Source organism: Euleptes europaea, chromosome 18 (assembly GCF_029931775.1).
Source record: "Euleptes europaea isolate rEulEur1 chromosome 18, rEulEur1.hap1, whole genome shotgun sequence".
In the NCBI taxonomy this organism is placed as follows: Eukaryota; Metazoa; Chordata; class Lepidosauria; order Squamata; family Sphaerodactylidae; genus Euleptes; species Euleptes europaea.
Genome location: NC_079329.1, coordinates 39458422 through 39482177, shown reverse-complemented (window position 1 = coordinate 39482177; position 23756 = coordinate 39458422). Strand labels below are relative to the sequence as shown.

Here is a 23756-nt window from a genome sequence, read left to right as displayed (position 1 = left end):
GCTGCAGGAGGGCGGCCCAAGCCCGCAGCTGGGAGCCGGAGCGCGTCGCCGGGCCGCCCGGGGCTGCCGGCCAAGGAGGGCGGCGGGGCGCGGCGGGGCGGGACGGGAGGAGGAGCCGCCGCCGCCCGACGGGGGGGACGGAGCGATGCCGGGGCTGCCGCCGCCGCGCCGGGGCTGGTAGGGGAGGGGGCGCCTTTGCCTTGGCCATTGCCAGTGCCTTCGCCTTGCCATGGAGAGCCCGCTGGCGCGCTGCAAGATCGTGGTGGTGGGCGACAGCCAGTGCGGCAAGACGGCGCTCCTGCACGTCTTCGCCAAGGATGCCTACCCCGAGGTGGGTCGGGGGCTGGGGGCGGAGGGGGCACCGCCGCAATGCGTGCCTGCGTGCGTGCATGCAGGCGGGGGGGGGGCGGGCTGCAGGAGACACCCCCCCACACACCCAAAGCGGCATTGGTTGGTTGCAAAGCGCTGGGGGATCTGGACACCGGGGAGGGGGTTAGGAAAACTTGGGGGCGGGCGAGGCAGCCGGCGGGGGGAGGGCAGCCGGGCTTGGGGGGCACATTCCGTTGGGAGGAGAGACCCCCCCCACGCCGCCGCCGCCGCCGCCCTGAGTGCGGATGCTTGGAGGAAGGGGCGAGGGACTGGGAGGTGGGGGGGGGCTGAGCCGGGCAGGCCCCTTGCGCTGGGCTGCTTTCGGAGAGGGCGGCTGGGAGGGGGCGGCTTCCCTTCCTACCGCAGCGTCAGGCCTTCTGCTCTCCCCCCCCCCCCGCAGAGCTATGCCCCCACCGTCTTTGAGAACTACACGGCCAGTTTTGAGATCGACAAGCAGCGCATTGAGCTGAATATGTGGGACACCTCAGGTAAGGAAGCGCCTGCACGTGTCTGCGGGGTTTTTTTTTGGGGGGGGATGCGGGCTTGAGCTGGGGGGCTGCCGCAACCCCCGCGCGGCTGAGTTCTGCTTGTCGCAGCCGAAGGAGGGCCGGGCCCGTTGCGTTTGCTTGAAAGAAAGAGGGGAGGGGGCCCCTTGGGCCCTGGGCGAACCCCCGCCACCCCGGACTGCTTCAAAAACAGGAAGAGGTGGCCGTTTGGACCTGGCTGATTGGGGTTGCTTAGTTGGAGGGAGTGCACTTGGCACATGCTCAGAAACAGACTCCCGGTAGTTCTACCTTTCCCCTCTGTACCCCCACAAAGAATGGTCAGGTACACCCCCACACACACACCCCTAGGAGTAGCATTCGACATTCATATGAGGATTTTCAGTGTGCTCCTTCTTCCACCTCTGCACAGAAATCCCATCCTCTGGTCTGCAGACCCTTTCCCCACCGTCTTGGAAGGAGGGCAGAGACGGGACGGGGCCTGTGAATCTCCCCTTCTTTTGCACTTTCTGGGTTTCAGCCCTGGCCGTGTCCAGGAAAGCCCTGGTACAAATTAAACCCCTCGTTTTGGTCCAAAGCTCACAAATTCCAGAGCTGAGTCTTGACGTTAAGAACAGGTTTGGGGGCTGAGCCCTGCCTGGCTCCCCCCCCCCCCATGGACGTCTCTGTTTTGTGAAGCATGATGCTACTCTCCACCATCTCATGCCTGTGAGATCTCTGCAGCCAGCACCTTCATAGCTGGTGGTGGGATGATTTCCTGCAAGCACTTGAGGAGGAGGAGGAGTTTTGCAAGGTCCAGGGTGAGATCAGGAAAGCACGCAGCAGCCAGCTGAGCCACAGATCCATGTCTGGGTGGAGACGGCTCTACTTCTGATGGGTTTTCTTGCTTGCACCTGGGGAAGATTTACTTTGTCCAGGTCTCTGGAGCCTGTTCTCCAAGCCAAACTTGGATTCCCCCTAGCCTGCTGAGCGCTTCTCTCATTGTGCTTTTGATTTTTAAAACCACCCTGAGCCTTTCTTCACGTTTGCCGGCCTGCCAGGAAACCCCACTGCGCTCTGGCCTGGGTGCTGCCGATCCAGCGCTTCGACCTTGGCGTTGTGTGAGAGAGAAGTTGCCAGTGGAGAGAAGGGCTCATCGGTGCCCCCTTACTCTGCCTTCATTCACTTGGCAGCCTGGAAATTGGCACCGCCAAGCCCGTCCCTTGGCAGGGGTCTCTCATCAGCTTTGTGGAGTGGTGTGAAGGGCTCCGTTGTGTGCAGCTGCAGCTGTGGTCGAATGGCCGGTGGCTTCTTGGGTGGGGGCAGAAAGACGCCTCTGTCTGGGGAAGAGAAAGGAGCATCTCTTCCTTGGGCTGCAAGGGGAGCCCCCGGCCACAGGAGGAGGAAGCAGCCAGACAATTCTGCTCTGGGAAGCCAGAGAAGGGCACAAATGGATAAAAAGCGCCAGTGTCTTTTAGTGCCGAATAGAAGCCCAGGCATTGTGGAGAGTGCGTGTGAGGGATAATGCAGACTTGGGAAATCCTGCCAGGCAAAAAGGGCCATGGAAATGCCTCATAATCCCAGCGCCTGCGAATAGCCTTGCAACAAGGACTGGGGGGGATTGGACCATCAGCGGCTGTTGTCCTGGGGTGCTGATGGTTGGAAATGCTGGGCATAGGTCAGCTGAGGCTGGCTGTCCCTGACATGCCGGTGGGTTCCTCTGAAAGCATCTGGCTGGCCAGGGTCCAAAGGGTTGCTGCTGAGGAACACGCCAGGCGCTCGGGTCAGCATCCGGGTCTGTTTTGATTTTGCACAACAGAACCCCCAATCCGGGCCACGTCCCAAATGGCCTTGACAAGTCCCCTCGCTTCCAAGCACAGTTTGGCATTGGGGGGAGGGGTGATGCTGCCATAAGCAAAACAAGTCCTAAAGGCTCCTTCCCTTGTGTGTGTGTGTGCGTGCACACCTTCAAGTCACAGCTGACTTATGGCGACGCCATGGGGTTTTCAGGGCCAGCAGGTCACCCAGCAGGTGTCATGTGGAGGAGTGGGGAATTGAACCCAGTTTCCCAGATTAGAGTCCACCACTCTAAACCACAGCACCACACTAGACTCAGAGAATTAGTTTATGGTTCTTCCGTTCATTCTGGGCCTCCAGGACAGCAGTGCCCGGAAGCCTTTGGTTCAGCCGCAGCTGATCGCGCAGCCTGCTCCCTGGTCCCCTATTCACTTTTTTCAATTTGTCTGCAGAATATTTCTGACCCTTGAGGCACGAGGAGGGGCGGGGGTAAAGTGATGGCAGCTTAACTGTTTGCCCTTTGGCTGGTAGCCTGGGGGGATTAAGAAGTGTGTGTACCTATGGGGTGTGTGTGCCCTCTTTTAGACTTGAAGTAGCTGTTCTAATTCTGTCTCCTTTTATTCTGTTTAGAAAGTTTTAAGATGTTGCAGGCTTTGCTCTTGCAGTGGTTTTAAAGCTGTCTGTGCCCCGCAGGTAGGCGTGGGTCTGGACCCTCCCGGGCGGGAGAAACAGAAACAAGTCTGTCGGCTGGACCCCTTCCGGAGGAGGCAGCGCTGGGCCGGGTGGGCCCGGCTCTGTGCCCCTTCCGCCTGGTGGTTGGCTGGCTGTTGGGCTGGCCACTGAGAAGGTCGCTAGTCTGGGATGGAGACCTTAGATGTGGCATCCGGATGCCCGAGATGGACCACAGCAGGCAGGGAGGCAGAAGGAGCAAGGCGGGACAAGCAGCCGCCGGACAGGCTGAGAGGGCTGCCAATCGCAAGGAGGAGGGGTGGAGAAAGAGAAGAAGTCCATGGAGCAGAGCCCCGCCAGGGTAGTGGCTGCAAAAGCTCCCCTGGCCAGCAACATGAACCAGCCTCTGCGGATGCAGGGTTATTGTTATCAGTTGATACAGGCAGGCTCTGTACAAAGATCTTTTAAAAGAACATATCATTTGAAGGTCACAATAGAAATTTTAGCGTACAACGACACTTTGTAAATGCTGGGTTTCTGCATGGCTGCTGACTTAGGGACTCTAGCTTCAGATTCCCAAGGGAACCTTGTTGCTGTTTAAAGAACAAGGTTCTAGCCTTGAATGGGATCTTGGAAGAGCTGGTTGCTCTGCTACTCTTTCTGGGTTGAGTGCTAATCAGTGGTCAAGTCTCAGCTCTCCTTTAAAGTTCTGTACTCCAGTGTGGTGGAGCGGTTAAGAGCAGCGGATTCTAATCTAGGACCAGGTTTGATTCCCCACTCCTCCAAATGAGTGGTGGACTCTAATTTGGAGGGCCGGGTTTGATTCCCTGCTCCTCCACACGAAGCCTGCTGGGTGACCTTGGGCCAGTCACAGTTCTCTCTGAACTCTCTCAGCCTCACCTACCTCACAAGGTGCCTGTTGTGAGGAGAGGAAGGGAATCTTGATTTTAAGCTGCTTTGAGACTCCTTAAGGTAGAGAAAAGCAGGGTATAAAAGCCTGTTCTTCTTCTACTCCTCCTCACATGCTCAGAGGGCACTATTTCCATACTCTCTTGTTCAAGATGAAACTGAACAAGTTTTCAGAGCTAAGCCCAGCTGCCAGGGAGCCTTTCCAAGTTTGGTCTCCCCAAGCACACACACACCCCGTAAATACATCCTTTGGCTTGCTTCTTCCCTTCACCGGCATGATCCCATTCTCCACCCCATACATAGAGGATGCCGTAAGCCTCTTCCTGACTAACATTTTTCTGCCTACCTGTAGCTTTTAAGATGCAAGTTGGGCTCTTCTGCTATAGGATGTTCCTTGTGAATGTACTTTCCTCACTGTGGGACCCACTCTGTACTGTGGGGCTGTTTTCCAGCGGGAGAGGCTTTCTGGCCCTGTGCCACCAGTGGCCAGTCACAACAGGTGTTGGGCCCAGGAAAGGCAGCTGTGGTAGGGTGCCCATCCCTGCTCTTTATTCTGAGCGGAGTCTTCCTGACTGGGGGCACCCTTCAGTCTGAACACATGCTGGGACCCAACCTCCCCTTCCGGGTCTAGAAGGAGGGCTATGCATTTAGGTAAAAACATAAAGCTTCTATGCAACTCAAGTCAAGATGTAAAATTTCCAGAACATTTGAAGCCAGTTGGGGAAATAATATTTTTTTCCTTGGTGATTTTGGGAAAAGTTGAAAGATATGCAATACTTATTTGCACACCTAAACTTATTTTGCTGCTTTAACAACATAAAATACATCATTTGAAACAGGTGACATATAAAATTGTATCACTTGACACATTTGTGGAATTTAGAAGTATAAATGCCTTGGTTTTCTACCAGCAAAATTGTAAATATAACCAGTTCTTGAGAGAGAGCTGCAAACTGCTGCATTCTATGACACCGTAGCACATTTATCTTAATTTTTGCCATCTGAGAGGTGAAAAAAAAAGAGTTGCAATTAGAACACAAATTTACTAGTAAAGGAAAGAGAGTATATAATCTTGGCAGAAACGGTCTCATACCGTCGTGGCCAGTAGAATTTCCAACATATTTTGAATATTAAGTTATATTTTATCACCATGAAAACACTCCATAATGTATCATTATTACCAAACACACTGATGGTGGAAAGTGCCGTCAGGTCGCAGCTGACCTCTGGTGACCCTGCAGGGTTTTCAAGGCAAGAGATGGTTTTGCCATTGCCTGCCTCTGTGTCTTCTCCCGTCCAAGTATTAAGCGAGGCTGACCCTGCTTAGCTTCCGAGGTCTGATGAGGTCAGGCCAGCCGGGGCCGTCCGGGTCAGGTCATCAAGCGCATCATCACAGCATATTGCTGCCGAAATTATTCACATTTGAACAGTAAATGTGTCCATAAACATATGCTGTATATGTCTACTGTCTTATGTAAAAATGTTAATGCTAGGCATTTTTAAGCAAGTTAAACCTTATCTTAAGCATTTCACTTATTCCAAACAATGGGAAAAAGAGGCCCTCCCCACTACTTCCCAAATTTCCCAATTGTTTAAATCTGGAGAAAATTCTGGAGAAATTTAAATTCTGGAGAAAAAAGTGCTCAGGAAAAAAAGAAGAAAAATTTCTGGGCTTTTCCATTTCTAAACCCAAGGGAGTTGGGTAAGGCTAGGAGGTATGGACAAACCAGCCCCCTTCCTCTACCTTTTGAGGCCCTGCTTGGTATTCCAGCTCATCGTTCATGTTTTATTTATATTGCCCTGTCACGGTACATGATGCTTTCCATGATAACACCTCCAGTCCCTGCCCCACAAGACTTACAGGCTGAAGCTTAACAGAGGAAGAAGACAAGGAGAATCATACGAGTGGAGTGCCAGATGCGCAGGCCTTGTTTTGGCAGTGGGTGAGGCTGAAGGGCTCTGAGTGAAAGCCTAGTTCTGTAGGGTGGGGGTTGAACATATGAAGCTGCCTTATACTGAATCAGACCCTTGGACCATCAAAGTCAATATTGTTTACTCAGACCGGCAGTAACTCTCCAGGGTCTCAGGCAGAGATCTTTCACATCACCTACTTGCCTAATCCCTTCAACTGGAGATGCCAGGGACTGAACCTGGGACCTTCTGCATGCCAGGCAGATACTCTACCACTGAGCTACGGCCCTTCCTATGGTTCTGAAGGGTCCTACACTGGCAGCCTCACGGAGGTGTTTGTGCCGAAGGATAGGAGATTAAAAGACGGTAGATAAAATAAGCCCTTTTACAGGAGCAGCCTTGGTTGAAAGGTATGCTTTCAAGCATGACTTGATAAAGCTGCTTCCCCAGTCCTGGTTTCTGGACTAGACTGTTGGGAGCACAAGGCAAAACGGAGACAGCATTTGTGCCATTCAGGGGGCTAGCAAAGACTTCTGTGAAGCTCAGAAGCCTGCACACTTGTGTGTAAGCCCCAGCTGGGCCAGTGAAACAGGTTCTTGTGCCTGCTCTGCTTCTCCTTGCAGCCTGCTAAGTATTCTGCAAGCAACTGGCTTGGAGCGAGAGTGAAAGGCCAGCCTCTGCTGTTCTCCGTGCCCTTCAGAGACTGGTGAGGAAACCTGGGCAGGCAAAGAGGCATATTGATTTTCTCTCCCGCTTCCCCCAGAGGATTAGAGAGCTGCTGAATCTGTTTGGATAGGGTCTGTGCTGAAGGATGGATGTAAACCGTGATGTTGGTGCAGAGGGGTGGGCGTCTCTTTCTCCGGGAGGGAGGACAGCTTTTGGGGGGAGGGGGAGCACATTAGAGCGGAGCATGCGCCCCGGTCTCACTCTGCTGCCAAAGGGCCCAGTGAGGTTTTAGTTTGACTCGGGCCACTCCAGGACTGTGTGAAGGAAAAAAGAGGAGAGTGCTGCCCAGCATGTGCAGCGTGCCCTTCTTTCCTTCCTAGAGATCCTTAACTTCGCAGATACCGGGGGTCTGATGCTGGGCCTTTCATGTGGGAAGGCCTGACTTCCAGGTGTGCTGGACCGTCGGGCCTTCCTGCCTAAGTGCTGGCCCAGAGGGAAGATGAGCCAGAGCAGCAGTGGCTGTAAAGGGAGGTGCAGCTCCGCGGGGCGGGGCGGCCTCGTGCTTCCTAGTGCCTTCAGGAGGGTGTGTAGCCAGGGGTGGGTGCAGGTTGGATGGGCAGCTTCTGTGGCAAGAGAGAAGTATCCTGCACATGCTCAGAGGCACTTTCTTCATTGTTCACTTCTCTCTGTTCTTTGCTACGTGCTGGTGGTGATAGCAGGGCCAAGGTTGAGTTCTGGTGTGTGTGTGTGGGGGGGGGGGTCTCTGTGGGGGCCCGAGCTGAGGCTTCACTTGGCTAGCAAACCAATACAAATGGGAAACACCAACAGGAGAGGCAGAGGCGGAAGGGTTTCTTTCAGTAAAAAAAGTTATGCATGAGTGTGGCTTTCAGCAGAGACTTGTCAGGAACCAGGCTGTCAATTGGGTCTCCATGCCCCCCCCCTTTTTTAATGGGACATTTAAGACCTGGACCATGTGAAGTGGTGACAAGAAAAAATGACTTCTGTCAAGAATGCGTAGCATCCTCGCTCCTCCCCTGTTATCACTGGCTGCTCCCGAGGCCTCCTACTTGTGGGATTAGAGGGAGGCCGAAGACTGGGCCTCCCTGTCTGTCTTTCAAAGCAAATAGGCACTGGATGAAGCATCTTTATTTAGAATGGCATCCTTCTGGAAAAATGCCAGATATGGGGAAACGTCTTTGGCTCTTCCGTTCGGCAAGCTTTTAGTGTGGGAACTTGCAGCGTCTGATAACCCCATCTTGGGGAAAGTGGGGGTAGAGGAAAGAAAGTAGATGATAAGGCAGCAAATAGACTCTCAGATGGAAAATTGTGTGTGCGCGCGTGCATGGGCTCATGCATACACACATGTGTGTAATTGTTGCTTCTTCCCCATTTTGGGGGCTAGGGCCTGGAGGCTGGTAAAACTACTACTGTTCTCAGAGTGACAGAAAAGGGTTTCACTCTGCTAAGTGCCTGGCATTGTAAAAAGTGCTCTGCTCAGCGTGTGCAAAATCCCCACGTCTGGAATTTTGGACCACCAATTATTACCTTTTGGGTACATAAAAGGGTAATGGGGTGCCAACAAAGTCTCTCCATCAGTTGCTGGATTTTATTTCTCTGGTGATGCCTGTGATGTGGTACCTTCTTGGCTTGCAGCTCTTGGTTTTCATTGCCAATGGAAGGGGCATCGCAGTGCCTTGACTGTTAAATGAAAGAAAGATGAGTCTAACAGCTCATCTAACACGATATGCATTTTTTTTAGTTTTATTGAAGTATACAAAATATTACAGAATATATCAAGATACACTGGGTTGCAGGTACACAACCAGACTTGCAGTCAGGCATGCATGGCGGTACATGCCTTAAAAAGCGCTCGTTTGCTTGGTGCTGTGAGGAGGTACTGCGAGGGGAGAGCTTCCAGTTTCCCTCCCACTTCTTTCACCAGGAGAAGGGGTGATGGTTCCACCTCCCCTTTTCTCTGGTTCCACATTCCCCGGGAGCCAGTGTAAAGGGGCAGAAGCCCCCCCCCCCGGCCTTTCTGCTGGTGAAAGCAGGGTGGGAGGGAAACTGGAAGCTCCCCACCCCCGCAGTACCCCCCTCACAGCACCGAGTGAAGGGCAAGAGGGGAGGGGGAGTGATGACTCGTCTAAATGGTGACTTCTGAGGAGTTTTGACAGATCTTTGGTTTCAGCGTGGAGATTCTTGAGGTTTGACCTCCCAAAATGTGAGAATAGTGTGAAGTTTTGTTTCAGCCCACACCATAACTTCCAGAAGACTTCATTGGGCAACCTGATGCCAGTTCTGCACGTGGCACATTTCTTTCTGTGCCGGGTGCACGGAGGGGCCTCCAGGGCTCTTTAGACTTTGCGAACGGGGAGCAAAGGAGGCGGCATCGACAGCGCAGCCAGCCGCGTCCACCTGTTGTACCAGTAATGGTTGGCTGGGTCTTCTGTGTCAGCATGGGGTCTCTGGAACCAGTATAGGATGGTTGGCCTACAGGTGCTGTGAATTTCACATTGAACATATTCAAGAGTAGAATTTCTCATGCTCAGCTGTGAGCCTGCCACTGGGTTTGCCTGGTTTGGCTCTAAACAATTTGAAGGCCTGCTTTGCATTATTCTTTTCCAAAACTGTGCATCCTGCAAATCCTCCCATGAGGATTTGCAGGGCCATGCGTGCACAAAAAGCTGCTTGTGCTCTGCTGTACCGTTAGGGAGGGTTGAAGCAGCCTGTCGAACAGCCACGAACTTCCTGTCCAAAACCCAGCTCCCGGTTTTCGACCGGCCCGAGTGGCAGGTGATCAGACTTCCCTCCTGAGAAGCATCCGTTGAGTCTCTGTGGTGCAGCAGAATCTTGCTTGATTCCTGATAACGGCCTGCCTGTGTTCTCCCAGCTTTGCCTCCCCCCCCCACGAGAACTGAAGCCAGACGGCGGTAGGGGTGGGACTCCTCACAAACATGCCAAGCGGCATCCAGTGGTTCTGCACCCATTTTTCCTGGCAGAGTCGTGATGTGGCACTTGCCGACTGGTCACGCGCACATCTGCTCTTTGCGGTTCTCTTTCTTTGGGGCCTTTTGTGGTCCTTTTGAAGTTCTCTTGTCTTTCTTTGTGTGCTTTAAGCAGGAGGTCTCCCCCAACCTACCTCTGTGACCCTGGCCAGTGTTCTTATTAGACTGAGACACCTAGGGGGCACTTTTGTGCCCTGGCAGCTGGGTGCCAACTCTGGTGAGTTCTGGCAGCCGGTCTGTGGTGAGCTGGCCAGGCCTGTGCTGCTGTAGGACTGGGGAGTTTTTGTTTTGGTGTCTCCCCACCCCCCTCTGGGAAATCCAGGCTGCCTTGTGTTTCCCAGACAATGCGGGGGCTGTTTCCCAGGCCTGTGCTGGGGGCTGGCCCAGATGCTCTTGGTGAAAGGACTTTGGGAAAGTTGCCATTCCGGCCCCTTTCATTCCCTGACAGCTTTTCAGGCAGCAGTTTAAAAATCTTTTTTAAAAAAAATATTTGCTTTTATTTCTGTCTTGGCAAGTTTCAGCATGAAGACAATATCGTGCCTATTTTCATGCAAAAATACCATTCTGTTTGTGTGTTGTGGGTGGTGGTGGTGGTGGGTCTTTCTTTTTCACCTCAGTGGTGGCCTTGAAGGCGGTGGAAGAGCCAAACAGTTTGCTGCTGAATTTGGGATGGTGGGCTAAAGTATGGGGCTGATGTGGTGAGAGGGAACCTCACATTTAGGGTTAGCTCTCAAGTCTGTTTTCAGTGCTAGATCTCAGCTCTGGATTGTGTAAAGAGCAAACCTCTGAACATATGCAGAATGTCTAGAGCCCAATCCCACTATTAGTTATGTGGCTTATACTGAGGAGTCACCTGACTGCTTCACAGCGCTGTTGAGAGAGCAAAAGATGATAACTGTATACTCAGATGCCATCTTTTTAAATAGTTGGGCTGGCAGGGGGGGTGCCATTCGTAGGAGCTGGCAGCACATCTGTAAAAGAGCCCGGGTGCCTGTGCTTGGCTTAGGGGGTCGTTGGTTCTGGCCCAGCAGCCCCTGCGTGGATATGCCCAGCCTTTGTAAGAGACTTTTTGGAGGGTCCGTTGAGGGTGCCCCCACCTGGAGCATGGGAGGGACTTTTTCTGTGTTGGCTCCTCAGTCCTGGATTGCCCTCACCTGAGAGGTTTGCCTGGCAGCTTCTTTGTTACGTTTTAAGCATCTGGTCAAAACAATTGAGCTTATATATAAAGTTCCTGCTTCTTTTTCGTGGGCGTGCCACATTTAGGATGTGCTGCTCTGGTTTGATTTTTCTGTTAACTTCTTTTATTGATTATATGGTGTTGTATTTTGTCTTGTTTTGGGAACTTTTTTTGCAACAGGTGACTTCAATAAAAATAAAATCTTGGATTTCATTGTGCCGGGGCCTCTTGGCTATAGAGCTGCTGCAGGTGCTTCTCTTTATTTCCTCGCTGGTTCAGTGGCGGGGCCTCCTGGACTCTCCTGCCGGGCTGAGCTCTGCCATAACTGCCTTGGTTGCTTCCTGTCGGGCAGTGGCTTTCCTGCTTTCGTTTGTACTCTGAGGCTGTTGGGCCACCCGTCCAGCCAGCCTAGGAGGGGGCAGTGGGAAGATGCGCTGTGAAAGGCCCGTGTGAGCCAGGGGTCCAGCGCATGTGGCCGTCCTGGGGCTGCCTCCTCTGCAGTCTCTGCCCGTGAGGGTGTTCCCCCCTCATCAGGAAACGCCTCAGGCACTGGCACCGGTTTTGGAGCTATTGAGACCTGTTGGAAATGTACAGCCGGTCACGTTCCTTTGAGATGAAGGAGAGGGATGGGGCCGCATCAACAAGGTCCCCTTGTGTAGGGATTTTTGAAGCCAAATTATTAATTGGCGGTTGGGCACACCCTCGCCATTTTAATATTGGTTCCACAGAACCCTGATTCTTGCCATATTGAAATATTGATTACAACAAATTCTGGGTCTATGGAAAGCTCCCGGTCAAAGTTCACTTTCTGTACTGGTCACCTGCTCACCCCAGTATAGCAACCTTAAAGGGATTAGCTTCTGTTAATCCACTCATCCTATGTAACAGACAGCCAGTGTTTGCTCTAAGGATGCTGACTTCAAGATGGAATGTGTCATTGTCTCTCTTTCCTTTTGATCTTATTAATCATTAATTGTGGTATGCCTTGCCTAAGTTCCATTGTATAATTACTGCCTGACCTTTGCTATCAATTGTAATATCCTTAATAAAAAACCTTGGGTGCTCTGAGAAAAGGCAGAGTAATTCTCCAAAGATTCAAGATACAGAATTGTCTGTCTTTCCTTCACCCTTGTCATTCAAGCTTCTCCCATGAGGAAGACTCCCTTCAAAAGAACTCCAGGCTCTTTCTTTGCTGTGAGTTTTTCCTAGAGTTGCCAACCTCCAGGCAGTGGCTGGAGATCTCCCGCTATTACCGCTGAACTCCGGGCGACAGAGATCAGTTCCCCCAGAGAACATGGCCACTTTGGAAGGTGGGGACTCTATGACATTATACCCCATGGAAGCCCCTTCTCTCCCCAAATCCTGCCCTCCTCAGGCTCCACCCCTAAAATCTCCAGGTATTTCTGAACCCGGAGTTGGCAACCCAAGCTTTGCCCCTTGCCTGTGCCGGGTGGCAGACTCGTTCTCAGCAGGGCTGCGCTTGCCGCTGCAAACAGTTCTTCTGCTTGTGCACACTCTCATCCACACACCTCTAAGCTGCAGGTGTGGACAGGGATGAAATTTGCATGTGGGTCTTTTTGAGGTGAGCACACCTGCGGAGCAACCCAGCCCCCCTTTGCAAGTAGCAAGCTGGGGTCTGGGTTGACCTTTGGAAGGCTGGGGTGGGGAGGGGGCTTCTAGAGTCCCACAGCTCTGTGGTTCTTGGACTGGGGGCTACAGGGGGGCTGTGAATTGCAGCGAGCCCTCAGCCCCACACCAAGAGCTTTGCTGTCTCCCAGAATGCAGACCTGCTACAAATCCCCCTTTGGTAGTAATGTTACCTCAGCAAACAGAGGTGCGAACTTCTGGTTGCCAAAGTATGTAGTGAGCTTTTCAAAGAAAATGTGTTGCCTGGTTTTCAGGCTGAGGAGGGATGTGGGCGGGGGGGGGGAGTGGCATGGGGCAGCTGTCAATCACTCTCTGGCGCAGTTGGAGGTATAGCGGCACGATGCTTCAGGATTGGTTTCAGTAACTCAAGCAAATTTATGCAGCCCCTCCCCTCCAGATTTACCCAGTCCTCAAATCTGACACATACCTTTTAAAAACACCCTTCCAAATTCAGGTTGGTCTTAGGTTTACGAGCTTAAAAACAACCCAGCAAAATCTTGGGTATACTGTGTTAAAATAGTCACATTAATACTGGAAAATATCTATTGGCAAGACTTAAGTTTTGCAGAATCAATTTTAAAGCTTCAGAATTTCCAGACTCTTAATTTCAAAAATGTATCTCCTGTGTCTGGAATTGTGTTTCAGCTCCTCTTTGTGTTTGGATTTTTTCTGCGTACTATCTAGAGATAATTCTGAGTTCAAATGCTGCATTTCCTCTAAAGGTGCCTGTCTCTCCTACAGGCTCAACGTACTACGATAACGTGCGCCCTCTTGCCTACCCTGATTCAGACGCTGTTCTCATCTGCTTTGACATCAGCCGTCCCGAAACCCTCGACAGCGTCCTCAAAAAGGTGACATTTGATGGTGTGGTTGAAATGTTGTTGTCTGGGTCGGGGTGGGGGGACAACCTAGTATTTCAGTGGAGTGGAGGGCAAAGGCATTTTTTCATAACTCCCTGACTCGCTCGGTTGGACCCAGAGGTGTTTCGATCCACTAACGGCAGAATCTTCCATGCCACCGCTGGGGCAGAGTACCAGTGGTTTCCACCCTGAACATCTGGGAGTGAGCAGGGGCTCTAGTTGATGCTGAACCACAGTTGTGGGGCTGACTGGCTTCCACTGTGCTGTCCGAGAGGGCCCTTCTGGTTCCTGGGAATTTGAACTGGGGGCTGCTTGAGAGCAACTTGCAGGCCGGGGCTCCTGGCCCTCAGATGCCATCCACCTGCACGAGCAGAGCGGCTTTCAGGTGCCAAGCCCAGCGCTGCTTGAGCCCCAGCCCGACATGCTCGGCGTTGCACAGATTCAGCGGTGGATTTTGGCCGCCGTCATCCAAAGCGCGTGATGTGCCTGGTGAGCGAGTGGAAGAGCCTCGCTTACTTGGACTGGGAGGACCAAAGCCCCAGGCTTTTCTGTGGGGTGGCTCTTGCCTCTGCCTGAGACTTTGGAGAGCCGGACCGAGGGTCTCATTTGGCGTCAGGCAGCTTCACGCATTAGTTGATACTACCTCTTTAAAAAAAGGAAAGAAAATGGTACAGAGGCTCAAGCTTGGGCCTGGAATCCCTTCCCCCAAAATCTTGTCTGACCTCCAGCTGCAGACCCAGGGCCTGGGGTGGACTTGGGAAGGGGGGTCCTAAAAATTGCAGGGGGCTTTTAAATCAGGCATGCCCCCTGGGTTGCACCTCCAGCGAATGGTTCCTGGCCTGGCGGCTGGGCTGTTTCCTTCCAGCCAGGGCTGCTGAATTCCTCCCAAAGGCTTTGGGAGAGTGTGTATTGTGTCCAGGGGCTTGATGAGTGGTCCTCCACCTGGACGTATCTTTCTAGCAGCGTTCCCTACAGGGCACAGGGTTGTGGGGGCCAGGAGAAACTGGGATCAGGCCTTGGGAGGCTTGAAAGAGGAGCCCCTGTTGCCCCTGGGCTGAGGTGGGGGGGAGGAGAGAGGCCAGAGGTCATTCTTTCTGCCCACTGAATGCAGAAAGGACAGGAGCAGGGTTCCCAGAAGCTTCAGACAAGCAGGTGTGATGCCAGAGGAGAGAGGGGAAGTCACAGAGAGATTTCCCCCTTTCCCTACCATCTCGATTTCTACAAAACCAGGGCTCAGGAGAACCAGCAAGGTGATTTAAAATCTGCCCTAGAATTCTGAAACCAGGACAAGTCATACAAACCAGCAAACTTCCCTAAGTGTGCTAATTTTGCATGATTTATTCTGCTTCTATTAGTAATGGGGAGGAGAACGGCAGCCCTCTGATGAGGGGAAATCCTGCCCTTCAAGCCTTTGTGGCCTTCCAGGCTAGAAACTTCATCTGGGAAGGCTGCATCAAAGACAAAGTGAGAAATCTCAGGATACTAAATGATGTGGCCAGAACCAGCGTCTGCACTCTGGCTGCAGGGTGGGGTGAAATCATGGAAGGCACACCGTGGCATCAGCAGTGCCTCTGAGCAGGTAGAAGCAGCTGAGTATTCATTGCTGAGTAACATGGGGCCCAGTCTCTGCACATTCAGGATTATTATTATCAATGTACAAAGGTAGGCTCTGTACAAAGATTTTTTTAAAAGAAGGTGTCATTGGAAGGACGCAATAGAAATTTCAGCTTATGACTACATTTTGTAAAGAGTAAAGTCTTCTTTTTACATGCCAAGTACTGCCGGACACGGCCTCCCAGTCTGGATGTTGGTTTTCCGCATGGCTGCTGGCTTAGGGACTGTAGCATCAGATCAGCACTGTTCGCAGGGGCGCCTCATGTTGCCGTTTAAAGAAGAAGAACGTTGCAGAGGGACGCGTCCAGCACAATAAAGGGCAGGAGAGCGGGTTGATTGAGCCGGCCCCTTTGCTGCCAACGGTTTTAATCTCCTTTTCTTTCTGCCTTCTTGCAGTGGCAGGGGGAGACACAGGAGTTCTGCCCCAGTGCCAAAGTGGTTCTGGTGGGATGCAAACTGGACATGCGCACTGACCTGAACACTTTGCGAGAACTCTCCAAACAGCGCCTTATCCCTGTCACGCATGAGCAGGTGTGTATTCATCAGAGCATGGGGGCTCACTCACGCTGTGCCCTGCAGCCCCTTGCCAGTGGTAGAGCTAGCTCCAAGATGAATAACGGTGATTCTGAGCAGGCGCAGAGTGTATTTCTCTCACAGTTGGGTAACCATTGTCTGCCCAACCACACCTTAGATTAGGGGAAGGGGCCACAGTGCCAGAGGCTGTGGGTTCCAGGCCGGCTTGAGCCCCAGCTTCCCTTCTTTGAGAAACAAGTCCTCGGCCAGGGAGGAGGTGAGAGTTTGAGTGCACCATGTGTACTTGAGCACACATTCTTTTGCTGAAAGCTGTGGGGCAGGGGTCCCCAACTGGGCCGCAGTGTGTTGGGCGTAGTCACAAAATGGCTGCCACTAAACGACTGCCTCAGGAGGAGGAGCCAGCCACAAAATGGCTGCTGCGGCTGACCTTCATCCACACTGGTGCTGCAGTGGCAGCTGCTGCCAGAGCAGCATTTTTTAAAAAATCTGTACAACCAATCAAAACTCCAATGGGCAAAAACCCCACCTGGCTCCACCCACTTTTAAAAACATCAGGAAAAAGTGGGCAGCAGGAAAGGTATGATGGACTGTTGACCCTACTAAAATAGCTGTGTGCTAAATGTGAAATGTAGTTGAGCTGGCTTGCTTGTTCTGTTTTACATTTTTATCTGGCCCTTCTCCAAGCAGCTCAAGGTGGCAAGCACCAGTCTGCCCTCCTCCATTTTACATTCACAACAATCTTGTGAGGTAGTGCCTCCTGCTTCCAATGTACACAGGCTGTAGTTACCATAAGCAGGCATCTGTTGAAATCGTACAAGATGGCCTCAAGCATGTGGGCAGTTTGCAGCCCTAACATTTCAGCGGGCTGTCCTGAGAATGAGCCCCCAAATGTGATTCTTGGGGCCCGAGCAAGAGACTTGGTGGCCTGATTGGGGGAGAAGTGTGTCATAGCTCGAAACAGCAAAGACCCCACATGAGTCATTTGTGCCAAAATGTTACTACAGTAATTTTGACTGGATTCTAAACCCCAGGGCCCCAAGTAGCCCCAACCCTCTTGGGGAAGCCCCTCACTGCCCACCTGTTCCCAACCCTTTTCTGGCTAAATAATCAATTGTTGCACTTTGCAAATGTAAATGCCCGTAGCCTTGTGATTAATGAAGCTTCGTCTGATGATAAGAAAGGCTTCTGAACAGTGGAAGAATGACAAGAACGAAGAGCTGCAAATTCCTTCACCAGTGGAGCCACCTGAGAAGAGCTTGGCTTTCAGCAGAGGGGGCTGGGGTGGGGGGGCTAGCAAGGCCAGAGACATGTTCTAGGGTCTGTCTTCCATGTATACCTTATTTGGTCTGTAAAATATTGTGTCCTTTGGGAACATCCTCTCCTGTTGTGGTGAAGATTTTGGAACCTTTAATAGAGTTTTCAAAACAAGCACTTGTATGGGTGAGGAATCGCAGACGGGAGATAAGGGTCGAGTTCCGGAGTGGTGGAGAAGCCCCCACCCCATCGAATGTTTTGAGACTGCCCAGTGAGAAGGCCACCGATGCCCTGCAGGGACTCGCCTCACTCCCACCCACCCCCGTCAGTGGCAGGGGAGGGCGATTGGGAGCCCCTCTTGTGAACTTGTTGCTAAGCAGGGTCAGCCCCGGTTAGTACTTGGATGGGAGACCACCAAGGAATGCCAGGGATGTTGTGCAGAGGAAGGCCCTGGCAAACCACCTCTGTTAGTCTCTTTCCTTCAGAACCCTGCGGGGTCGCCATCAGTCGGCGGCGACTTGACAGCACTTTACATAGATGTGTTTTACTTTACGGACTGGCCCCTTCCCCCAGTGTTTTTAAGGGTGCCAGAGTCGCCTCCTTGGAAGAGGTTTCCATCGGCTGCTCACAGTAACAGTGTCTGCCGGTGGGGGTGAGGCGGGGCTGAGAGCATCTGTTGCGGCACAGTCCCTGCAATAGCTGGCAAGCATTCCAACCATGGTTGGCATCCGGAGGGAGGTAGGAGATGGCAAATGAGGGGGAGAAGGCCCACGGCTGCAGGGGGATTCAGGAGTGACATTCCGGTGCCTCTCTCCCCCAGGGCAGTCTGCTGGCTCGGCAGCTGGGTGCCGTGGCGTACGTGGAATGCTCTTCCAAGGTGTCGGAGAACAGCGTCCGGGACGTCTTCCACGTGACCACCCTGGCCTCCATCAACCGTATGCACAAGCACCTCAAGCGCAGCAACTCCAAACGGGGGCTGAAACGGGTCTCACAGATGTCTGGCCGGACGGACTTGTTGACTGACTCCGAGATCCGCAAGGACCGCGCCAAGAGCTGCTTGCTGATGTGAGAGAAGAGGAGACCCCCTGAGGGGATGAATCTGAGGGGATGAATCTGAGGGGATGAATCTTCCAGCGTTGTGTGTCCCGTTCATCTCTTCTTGTCAAGGAAATGGCCGCAGGGCTGAGGGCCGCTTTCCTCAGCGCCCCTTCCCCCCACCATGTGGTGGGCTGGGCAGGAAGGGCTGTGCCTTGTCCCTGAAGTCACAAATGCAACACGTCCCGTGGAAACGTCTTGGGGGGGGGGGCGTGACTGTTGCACAGCACCCAGAATTGCTCAGGTAGCAGAAGGAAGGAGCTCATCATAGTAGGTGGCACAGAGGGAAGGAAAACACTCCAGGGTCTTAGCGTGAGCCACCCGTGTCTCGGTGTCCAGGCAACCAGCTGCCTGGTGTCTTTCCAGCGCTAGTGTATGGCAGACTGTAATGTGCATGGCATTTTGTGTATGCAAGCCTGTGTGTGTGTGTCGCTGAAATGTATGCGCCGTTGAGATGTGGGGCTGGGGCTCCCACTTCAGGTCAGTCATAGTATAAAGGGGAGTGGAAGACAAAATGAGTTTCCCTCGGTGGGGGAGAGAGAGGGGAATGGCGAAGGACAAAACAGAGCGGAGACCCTGAGGCGGCTGAGCCCTCCGCAGCCATCCTTGCAGGCGGAGAATGCCTCGGAGAAAGAAGCCCTTTGCTGGGCCGGTGGAAGCCGAGAGGTTAGCGCTCTCTTTCCTGTCCCTCCTCCGAAGCCATGTCTGCTAGAGCGGACCCCCTCCCCGCACTGCATTGCATGACTCCTACGTCGTCGCTTGTCTGCTTCCCCAGAAGCCACGGGGGCTGAGGAGCCACTCACCCCCACGGTGCTGTGCCAGGGCGGTGCCGTGGGCCCCTCTTCCCCTGCCCGGCCTCTCCTTGCTTCCAACGCTTTTGACTGCTGCAGTGTGATGGTGCCGAAGAGCCAGCTGGTTGCTTTTGATTTGGTTCTCTCCCTCCCCCCACCCGCAAAGGGGAGAAGAGGGTAGCGCAGTTGTCTGTGCCACCGGTAGTCAATAAATCGTAATTACAAACCAGAGAAGTCTGGGTGGTGCTTTTCTGTCTCTCTCCCCCACCCATTCACAGTGCTGATTGGTGGGGGTCTCTGAAAAGATACACTTTGGGAGTTTGGCGGGGGGGGGGTTTCTTCAGACTTGTCTGTAGCTGAAGTTTCTTCTTCCTTGTCCTCCTTTGAGGCATTGGAAGCTGCCATAACCAAGGGCAAGATTGTTAGATCTTGTACCAAGGAGCATTCCCTTAAATTTCCCCCTGAGAGGACTCAGTTTGATTTAAATGTGTGTGTGTGGGGGGGGGGGGATGGCAAGTCCCATTAGCATTCAAGAACAGCCCTGGCAGAGCCAGGACGCCACGTTCAAGCTGACATTTGCTGTATGTGTGTGTGTGGGGGAGAGATGGAGCTTCTGGTGTCCCAGCAGGGAAGATCCCGAGGGACTTGGCAGTACAACTTTTCTGTTGCACCTGGGGAAAGCATTTATGGGCTTAGAAGAAGAAGAAGAGTTGGTTTTTATATGCCGACTTTCTCTACCACTTAAGGCAGAATCAAACCAGCTTACAATCACCTTCCCTTCTCCTCCCCACAACAGACACCCCTGTGAGGTAGGTGAGGCTGAGAGTGTGTGACTAGCCTAAGGTTCACCAGATTGGCCTCCGCCGCTCATGTGGAGGAGTGGGGAATCAAACCCGGTTCTCCACATCAGACTCCACTGCTCTTAACCACTACACCACACTGGCTCTCTAGTCAGGTAAGGGGCATTTTTCCTAAAATGGAGGCCTGTTACCTTTCAGCACAGCATTCTCTCTCTTCCCTCAGCACCGCTGGGGACTTTTCTGTGCAGCCATAAGCTGCAGTCAGTTTCTGCACAGGGCTGGTTCTGGGGCTGCAGCCGACCTAGAAGCCATTCCTCTGGGCACGAAAGGGGCAGCCTCGCCATCTACAGTTCCAAGAGAAATGGGCGTATTGCCAACTGAGACGTTCCTTCGTCTCTTCCAGGGCCTGCAACCTAGCCCTGCCTCCGTAGGCTTACCAGGTCGGTCCTCTGCTCCGCCGGGAGGTTTTTTGGGTGGAGGTGAGATTGTGTGTGCGCGTGGCTGCGCCAACACAATCCCAGCACTTCCAGTTTACGCCCGGAAGTGCTGCATCGCAACAAGGCCTTTTACGTAAACGGCCCCTTGCGATGCAGGGCTTCCAAGTGTAAACCGGAAGTGTTGTATCGCCTCGGGCAGGCACGCGTGCACACCTTGCCCGCCGACCCTCAGTTGGTCGGCGGGTAGCCAGGTGGATTGGCAGGGGGTTGCCCGCCACCACCTGGCACTTGGCAACCCTACTGCCTCTGGCTAAACTCTGGGCAAGCGGGGGGGGGAGCTTGGGAGTTCTGGTTCTGACCTTAGCAGGTGCTGCTTCTCTGAGTCTTACTTTGAACCAGCATTTGGGTTTGGTCTGGACACATGAGAAACGCACGCTCTGAGCGTGTGCCTCAGTAATCCCCAGGGTGCTGTGTGGTTCTCTCCCGCCCCCTGCCCCCCACCCCATTATACCACTTAAGGCCTCAGGGTTTTCAGCCAGAGTGTGAGTGCGGGCTTCCTCCTGAGGGAGTGAACTGCTCTGTGCAGCCTCCCTCTCCCAGGGTGGTGGGCTGGGTGCCCTTCCACTGGCATAGGGGGCTGTTCCCTGGCCAGCCCCCCCCCGTGCCTTTGCAATGGCACCATTGTCTGCCTGCTGGGCTGGAGAACAGAGGGCCCGTTTTCTCTGCCTGGGCAGAGAAAGCTGGAGTCCAGCAGCAGCTGTGCCTTTGGCAGCCTGGATTTTAGGGCCGGTCATCTGAGGCCATGGTAAGTCTGGCAGAGGTTGCGCTCGCATCTGGGCCTCAGCAGGAATCCTGTTTTCCCCGAAGCCTCTGCAAGGCTGAAAATGTTACTGGTGAGAGGCAAAGGATCACCTCAGGATCTTGAATTTGTGGAAAGAGAAACCTCCACGGCCGCCTCAGTGCAAAAGGGTCGGGGCTTGTGAGATGAGGGAGAGGGAGAAACCACAAATAGTTCTTTGTGGTTTCTTCATCACCACTAATGTACAGTGCTTTCTTCTTTTCAATGCTGGTCCCCATAGGTAACGTCCTGATTTACCCCAATTATCCCCCCCAGTACTTGGGAGAGCCCCCGCAGAAGGTGCCAGTACTCAGGACCACTCCCCCAAAAGCCCTGTTAATACACAACCTCCTCAAGAGAAGAAGAAAAGAAGGAGTTGGTTTTCATACCCTGCTTTTCTCTACCTTTAGTCTCAAAGCGGCTTACAATCGCCTTCCCTTCCTCTCCCTACAGCAGACACCTTGTGAGTTAGGTGGGGCTGAGAGAGTTCGGAGAGGACTGGCCCAAGGTCACTCAGCTGGCTTCATGTGGAGGAGTTGAGAAACCCACCCAGTTCACCAGGTTAGAGTCTGCCGCTCATGCAGAGGAGTGGGTAGTTGAACCAGGTTCTCCAGATTAGAATCTGCCGCTCTTAACCACTACGCCATGCTGGCTTTCACCTCACAGAGGCAAAGTTGCCTGCTTCCCCGACCCTGCCTGAGGGTCCTGTGTTTGACTCCCACATGGTATGCCAGCTTGGCCCTCTTTCCCCCCCTCCTGTCTGAGCTTCTCTGGATGATTTATCCATCTATCCAGGGATTAAGTTGGGTCTCAGTCCTGGCACCCATTTTTAATGACTGTCTTCTGGAATGTAGAGTGCCTCTTCCCATGTGCAGAGTGCATTTTTCCCACCCTGCTGTAGCCACAGCTAGTCCTCTCATCTTGGTGGCCCAGACAGATGTGCTTTTCTATCACAGTTCGTCTTGCCTTTCTCCAAGGAGCTTCAATTTGAACCTGGGACTCAGCTTCTGGTGTCAGAAGGCATTTCTCTCTCTGAAAAAACTAATCCCTGAAAAAGCTAATCCCTCACACATCTCCCTGTCTGTAAGGAAACCGTTTGTGAGGAATTAAACCTGTATTTAGTGCAATATTGCTGACAATTATTAATGTACAGTTTAGAATGTCTTTATTAATCATTAATAGCATCCTTCCCATGTGCTGTTTCTAAAAGCTTCATGAACTCCAAAATTAACCAGCAGTTGGAACCCTGAGCCCAGGAAAAGAGCTGGGCCAAGTCGCTCGCCTGAGGCTCCAAAAGGGTGGTTTGCCCCCAAGTTTATAGAGTCCAGCAAGAGGTCCCACATGGGCTGTGAGATTGGATCTGGCCGGCAGTAGAAGCCGTCTGTGCCATCTGGGTCTTCTGAAGCTCTTTTCAGTAACCCTTTCTGAGCACAGTGACTTTAGCCTCTTGCAAGCCAGACAGCAGGGTCTCAAAGTCAGCAAGAGAGTGAAAAAGAGTCTCTTCAGGTTTCTGTGTGGGAGGGGGCCACTTCCATGCCTGAAATAATTGTGCTGAACACCTAAAACTGAGGGCTAGGACTGCTGCCTACCTCAAAGGATCTGTGCGGATTTGACAGCCCACCCTCTTGCCGTTTGTGACCATTTGAGCTTTGCAGGAGTTTGAGAGATTATCTGTGAATGGGCGGGGCCCACAGACAACACTCTCTTCCTGTATCCCAGCTGCACATGGACTGCCAGGTGATCCAGCCATGCATAGAACGGGCCAATACACATACTGATCACAGTCCAGATTCATATTCTGCAGCAAGTGCAAAGCAAGAACTAAAAGGGCATGCAGGTGAATGCACAGCAGAGAACTCAAAAATCATATGCAGCAGATCTCTCAAGAAAGTGAGCCACGTTGCAGGACAGGCATTGAATCCATGGCAGAGTATTCCCAGCCCAACCACAGAGCGAAACCACAGAATCAGTGATTCCACAGCACAGAGAATGCAAAACCCATGCAGACATTCACATAGGCACATGGTCTTTCGCCCTTCCCTTGGCACTCACAATGACTTGCTGTGCTGGCTGGCTTGGGCACTTGCTGTTGGCAGGGGCCGCTGCCCCTGCTGCCTATCACGCCAGCCACACGGAGCAGTTGCACTTCCCCCAGGGCCTCCCATGAGTCACTGGCAGCCGGGCACCAGGACGGTCTGGGCTAGAAGCCACAAAGTTGTGGCCAGGCTTGGTAGCTTGCTGCTGGCTTCTGCTCACTGGCTGTTAAGTCCAATCCCACCACGATATTGCCTGTAATAATGAGAGAATTTCTAAAGTAATCAGATCTTACATTAACCGCATTAATAAAAGGGAAAACATCTTTAAATTCTTTTATGCTGTGATTATGTTTGTAATGTCTCGACCATTTTGCTCCTCCAATTTTTATTTTTATTTTCTGACAAGTTCATAATGTTTACAAGTTCAAGTTCAAAATGTACAGTTTCTGCTGAAGAAATTTTTCACAAAATTTGAAACATATTTGACCAGTCTGTAACTTCTTAACATTTGTAGTTTGGTGCTGTATGGTATTTGACTTTGTTTCCATAGCAATGTATTTGCTGCTAAAAGCACCTAAAGAAGACTTAATTTAAATTTCTGTCCCAAAGAATTAATAATAAAAGTGAAGAGGACTAACATTTTCCCAAGAATAAGGAGTTCTGTGGCATCTTGAAGATGAACACATTTTTGGTGGCAATAGGCCATAAATTAGAGAAACACTTTTTCAAATGCATTTTTCCAGATAAGGGGAGGGGACATAACCCAGGGGGCATTTCCAGCTAAATTTGACTCTGCTACTACGAAGGAATGGACGTGCAAGCTCTGTCTCTCCAGTTCTGGGAACCTGGAAAAGCCCCATGGCTG

General features: G+C 52.4%; 1 protein-coding gene across 1 annotated transcript; it reads left to right on the top strand.

Annotated features, from left to right (window-relative positions):
• The first annotated feature begins 229 nt into the window (after positions 1-229).
• Positions 230-17982, top strand: RND2 (Rho family GTPase 2). The gene is made up of 5 exons (XM_056863333.1): positions 230-331; positions 770-857; positions 13374-13483; positions 15503-15637; positions 17715-17982. Exons 1-5 carry the CDS (start codon positions 230-232, stop codon positions 17961-17963), a joined length of 684 nt encoding a protein of 227 aa, XP_056719311.1. The 3' UTR covers positions 17964-17982.
• Positions 17983-23756: the final 5774 nt, after the last annotated feature.

Bases quoted from the DNA above. Each gene is read 5' to 3' on its own strand.
- RND2 (XM_056863333.1), top strand. From the start codon at position 230: ATGGAGAGCCCGCTGGCGCGCTGCAAGATCGTGGTGGTGGGCGACAGC. The intron at 332-769 runs GTGGGTCGGGGG...CCCCCCCCGCAG, and splicing joins CCAAGGATGCCTACCCCGAG to AGCTATGCCCCCACCGTCTT. The intron at 15,638-17,714 runs GTGTGTATTCAT...TCTCTCCCCCAG, and splicing joins TCCCTGTCACGCATGAGCAG to GGCAGTCTGCTGGCTCGGCA.